The sequence below is a fragment of the Triticum dicoccoides genome, chromosome 5A (genome assembly GCF_002162155.2).
Source record: "Triticum dicoccoides isolate Atlit2015 ecotype Zavitan chromosome 5A, WEW_v2.0, whole genome shotgun sequence".
Classification (NCBI taxonomy): Eukaryota; Viridiplantae; Streptophyta; class Magnoliopsida; order Poales; family Poaceae; genus Triticum; species Triticum dicoccoides.
This window is the reverse complement of record NC_041388.1, coordinates 394,916,463-394,921,978: the sequence shown is the minus strand read 5'-3', so window position 1 is coordinate 394,921,978 and position 5,516 is coordinate 394,916,463. Positions and strand designations below refer to the sequence as shown.

General features: G+C 47.1%; 1 protein-coding gene across 1 annotated transcript; it reads left to right on the top strand.

The window, feature by feature from the left end:
* The first annotated feature begins 863 nt into the window (after positions 1–863).
* On the top strand, positions 864–5,045 carry LOC119301773 (formate--tetrahydrofolate ligase). The gene is made up of 5 exons (XM_037578753.1): positions 864–1,561; positions 1,663–1,812; positions 2,475–3,650; positions 4,145–4,291; positions 4,515–5,045. The coding sequence occupies exons 1-5, from the start codon at positions 1,178–1,180 to the stop codon at positions 4,788–4,790; spliced, it is 2,133 nt and encodes a 710-aa protein (XP_037434650.1). The 5' UTR covers positions 864–1,177; the 3' UTR covers positions 4,791–5,045.
* The last annotated feature ends 471 nt before the right edge of the window (positions 5,046–5,516 follow it).

Genomic DNA, 5,516 nt, shown 5'->3' with positions numbered 1-5,516 from the left:
TCGGGGCCACGTGAGGGTGCCACTAGGGGAAGGATGAGTAGAAGAGGACATTCCGACGAATAAGCGCGCAAACCATGGCGTGTCGCCTATATTTTTTATTTCTTAGTCGAACTTGTACGTCACGTATGATGAGTCTATATCTCATCGACATCATTTGGTGCCGAGCAATCGTTGTTGACCGTGTGAAAGAAAAAAAGAAGAAGAAAGAAAAAAGATGAGGTTGAGTTGGTTCGTGGTTAAGTCTGTGGGTTCTGCTAGATAAAAAAAGTTTAATCCTAAAAGGTATCCCCTCTGTAATTTAATATAAGACCCTTTTTGACACAGCGATAGTGCCAAAAAAGGGTTTATATTAAATTGCGGAGGGAGTATTTTTTGTGTATGATAGATAGGACGAGGAATTGTATTATGGAGATCTGCTAGAGACGCCGGAAACTAACTCATGGCATGGCATCCACATGTGAAGCGATACAAAACGTGGCCCATGCATGCTCTTCCGATGCCAGCGTTTCTCTCGCCGGCCTCACGCGACCGGAGCCATTCAAGACTCCGTGGGAGCGCCCTCACAAACCGAGAACGGGAAGCGACCACACGTGGCCTGCAACCCCGTTCTTCAGACGACTTTGCGTGTCACCGTGGCTGGGCTGGACTGCCGTTTTCGCCAGAGCAAAACCCCAAAACCAAATGCTCACGGCCACCTCACCTGAACTCAAGCGCTCGATTCCAAAGTTGGTTCGCGGATCAATGCTGGACAGAACAAAAGTGCTCATGAGCTAGCGCTGATCCAAGCGGTGCCGCCGGGCACAGTTGGCGTCGTCGCTGCCACCTCAAGAACACGATACAGACTGGGATTCCAGGCATCGTCGCCCACACCCACCGACCCACCGCCCCCAAGAACCCCTTATCTTCTCCCCCGGATTGGGATCGCGGTCCGTCCGTCCGTCCAACCCGAGATAAGACCACCCCCAAACCCTCCCGTCCACCCCACCCAATGCCTTTGTTCGTCTGATGAACGAACTGGTAGTGCGCATTGAGGACGGGGAGAAGATTTAGGGCAGAGTTTTGGGTCAGTCGAAAAACAGTTTCTTTGAGTCGAGAAGATTTATAGAGTGGTGGGTTAATTAATCTGTGGTTTTTCGCGAGCAGTACCATTATTTTGGGTGGGAGCTGTTGCTGTGCCATGGATCTGCCTGCCCCACCAACCAGTCAACCCAGAACTTTATCCTCCATTATCCTAAGCCGCCGCCGTGCCGACGCGGGGGCGAGAATAAACAAGACCGCGAGCCAGCGACTCCTCTCGCCTCCACCACTCCCTCGCCACCACTCGCTGCTTCGCCTCCGCCCCGCCGTCGCGAGATCCAGCGCCGTCTCCGCGCCGCCGCTGGTGCCGCCCATGACGACGCCGGCACCCAACCCCACCATCCGGAGGCTCGACGTCGCCTCGCCGGTGCCCGCCGACATCGACATCGCCAACGCCGTCGAGCCGCTCCACATCGCCGACATCGCCGCCGAGCTAGGCGTCCCGCCCGAGCACTACGATCTCTACGGCAAGTACAAGGCCAAGGTGCGGTTCTTGATCGGTTCCCGAGAAAAAGAGGACCACCGGCGTTGCGTGTTGTGATCAGGTGACTCGATCTGACTGCAATTTTGTGCGGCGATGTGCAGGTGCTCCTGTCCGTTCTTGACAAGCTGCAGGGGCAGCAGGACGGGTACTACGTGGTCGTCGGCGGCATCACGCCGACGCCGCTCGGGGAGGGCAAGTCAACCACTACCGTCGGCCTGTGCCAGGCGCTGGGGGCGTTCCTTGATAAGAAGGTGAGATTTTCAGAGTTATTTTCGTTTGCACCCGGTTGATTACTGCTTCTCCGTTAGAACAAAGCCGAGTTAATATGCTGTAAGAATGTAGTTTGGCTGTCAACGATGAGATAGCCTGCACAAGGTTCATTAGTGCTTGTCAATTAGGACAAAGTCGGGAATTTGTGGTTTGTTGTAAGGATGTCGTTTAAGTTGATTAAAGTCCGTAACCAATGGGCTTATTTGGGACAACATTGGAAGGATTAGAAGTTGTTTGATGCAAATTTAGACTGGGCAATAGTATTCTGTTGCTGTCCCCTAGTTAGTAACACATCTACATATTGGCTATCACGGGTTCAGGGTTTGCGTAACAGTTGGATGGATTTATTTATGAAGTTGTGTTGACATAAACAGACAGTACAGCTGCAGAATTTTCAGTGCTTATGGTAGAACTTCTGTATAACCACTGGATGGATAATAATAAAGCTAGATAAAAAGTTTTCGACATCTCGAAAGTATCCGAAGCAACTCCTGCTTTTTATATTGGTGTAAATATAGATACAATTCGAGGCTATGAATAATAGACTATACAATCCAGAACATATGGAATTTATTGTCATATATTTCTGTATATATAATTATATTGATATGGTTTACTATTTTATTTTCTGTCATCATTATAGGTTGTCACTTGCGTCCGTCAACCATCACAAGGGCCCACCTTCGGAATCAAGGGGGGTGCTGCTGGAGGTGGCTACAGTCAAGTTATACCCATGGATGAGTTCAATCTCCATATGACTGGAGATATCCATGCGATTACAGCTGCAAACAATCTTCTTGCTGCTGCCATTGACACAAGGATTTTCCATGAAGCTTCTCAATCAGACAAAGCTCTGTTCAATAGATTGTGTCCAGCAAACAAAGAAGGGAAGAGGCGCTTTGCTGATGTAATGCTCCGACGCCTGATAAAGCTTGGCATCTCAAAGACAGACCCCGATGAGCTAACACCGGAAGAAGTGAGGCGTTTTGCAAGGCTTGATATTGACCCTGCATCCATTACTTGGAGACGGGTCATGGATGTTAATGATCGCTTCCTGAGGAAAATCACCGTTGGGCAAGGCCCTGAAGAAAAAGGCATGGTGAGAGAAACAGGCTTTGACATATCTGTGGCAAGTGAGATAATGGCTGTATTAGCTCTTACAACTTCCCTTCCTGACATGAGGGAAAGACTTGGAAGAATGGTGATAGGCAACAGCAAGGCAGGTGAGCCGGTTACAGCTGATGATCTTGGTCTTGGAGGTGCCTTGACTGTCCTAATGAAAGATGCTATTCATCCCACCCTTATGCAAACTCTTGAAGGAACTCCTGTTTTAGTGCATGCTGGACCTTTTGCTAACATTGCACATGGGAACTCTTCCATAGTTGCTGATAAGATTGCTTTGAAGTTGGTTGGGAAGGGTGGTTTTGTTGTTACAGAAGCTGGTTTTGGTGCTGATATTGGGACTGAGAAATTCATGGACATAAAGTGTAGGTATAGTGGATTGACACCTCAGTGTGCTATTATTGTGGCCACAATTAGGGCTCTTAAAATGCATGGAGGAGGCCCAGATGTTGTGGCTGGGAAGCCTTTAGATCATGCATATGTCAGTGAAAATGTGGCTCTTGTTGAAGCTGGATGTGTTAATCTTGCTAAGCACATCTCAAACACAAAGGGTTATGGAGTGAATGTTGTAGTAGCAATCAACAAATTTGCAACAGACACAGACGCTGAAATGGAAGTTGTGAAAAAGGCGGCTATGGCAGCTGGGGCTTTCGATGCTGTCGTCTGCTCCCACCATGCACACGGTGGTAAAGGAGCGGTTAGTTCTCTTCTCTTGTCTGGATTATTAATTCAGACATTCCATTTTAATGAATGAATTACATGCAGCTCTCCCCCATGGTCTAAAAAAAGGACATTCTATACATGACATCTCTTTTGGAGAAATATTTAACTGCAAATCTGTTGTCCATTTCATATGTTTGTCTTCCGGTGCTGATGATGTAGTGAATTTTGTTTCTGTACTTGTGACTGTTCTTTAGTGTCCAACATAGACCAGCCCCTTGAGTAATTAATATTATTGTCTGTTGCCAGACTTTTCAGCTTATCAACAATATCAAAGTGGTCACTGCACCAAACAGTTCTGACAGTTATGCCCATGCATCCCTCTGCATTTCACTAATACATTATTGCCTAGCGAGTTGATTTCATAAGAAAACATGCTTATTTCTTCAATTTAAGAACATTTGAAGTCCAAATTTTACAGAATCGAACTAGTTGCCTAACTCTATCATGTCATTTAACTTGTATATTCAGGTTGATCTTGGAGTCGCTGTTCAAAGAGCATGTGAAAGCCAGGCAGAGCCCCTGAAGTTTTTATATCCTTTAGATTCTAGCATAAAGGAGAAGATTGAGTCAATAGCTAAGTTCTATGGTGCTAGTGGTGTTGAATACTCTGAACAGGTATTTCCTTGTGTTCTTCTTCCGTTGTACTCCCTCCGTCCCATAATATAAGATGTTGTTTTGACACTACATTAGTGTCAAAAAACGTCTTACATTATGGGACAGAGGGAGTAATTACTTACTGTAATTGTGAGATTTGTTCTATTATGAGAATTATGGAACACTCTGTGCCTGCAGTTATAAGATTTTGCCTGCTGACTTGTTTATTACGTCTTTCCTGTAGGCCGAAAAGCAAATTGAGATGTACACCAAGCAAGGCTTCTCCAACCTCCCGATATGCATGGCGAAGACTCAGTACTCCTTTTCTCATGTTCCATCCATGAAGGGCGCGCCGTCAGGCTTCGTGCTGCCGATAAGAGACGTGCGGGCCAGCATCGGAGCCGGTTTCATCTACCCGCTCGTCGGGACCATGAGCACAATGCCTGGTCTCCCTACAAGGCCCTGCTTCTATGAAATCGACATCGACACGGCCACCGGCAAAGTAATGGGTCTGTCATGAGCTTCGCTGGGCACCGTTTCTAGGCTGGTGGTCCTGTGCTGTTGCGCAATTGAATCGACAGTGTGCAGTTTCAATTTTGGGGACATTTCCTGAAGCAGAATAAACGAATAATGGCCGCATCGGGTGGCTTGGTGCGATTGTGGGGGGTAGTACATTTCAGTTACCTGATGGATGTAGATTTGGTCGAACCATAGCGTCTGTCTGTACTCTGTTGGTGTTCCTTATGTTTTGATGTTCAGCTTTATGGGCGTGCTTTGCTGGTTCTATTTCATGCAGAATTTTCTTTGCGTTGCTACATAACGATGGGCTGGGTCTGCCGCAAGCGACGGCAAATCAAATGTTGTCATTACTGGGCCGCTCCGTCCACCCAGCTTGGGCCGTGCCAGACGGCGACATGGAGTTATCACGCTGCCAATTTTTGCGTTCGTCTCCCCCATAAAAAACCAGTTTGCTTTTCCCTTCAACGACTCCTTTTCTTTTTACAACTTACTTTTTTTTTGCTTGGTAGGACTGATGTTCTAGAAAAATGGGTTAAATTAAAAAGGTCTTTGCTCTAAAAGAAAGAAAGAAAGAAAGAAAGAAAGAAAGAAGAAAACATAGGATGAAATATAGCAGCCACATAGACCAACTGAACGGTAGGCTCTCGTAGCTGCCTGTGCCCCGAAGTCAATGGCCGTGCCGAGCACGTCCCACGCACGGGAAGCCGTCAGTCAATAGTCAAGACCT

What these genes read in the sequence shown, in the direction of transcription:
- LOC119301773 (XM_037578753.1), top strand. Translation starts at nt 1,178, where the DNA reads ATGGATCTGCCTGCCCCACCAACCAGTCAACCCAGAACTTTATCCTCC. An exon ending in GGGCGTTCCTTGATAAGAAG is followed by an intron (nt 1,813 to 2,474) that starts GTGAGATTTTCA and finishes TCATCATTATAG; the next exon opens with GTTGTCACTTGCGTCCGTCA. An exon ending in CACACGGTGGTAAAGGAGCG is followed by an intron (nt 3,651 to 4,144) that starts GTTAGTTCTCTT and finishes TTGTATATTCAG; the next exon opens with GTTGATCTTGGAGTCGCTGT.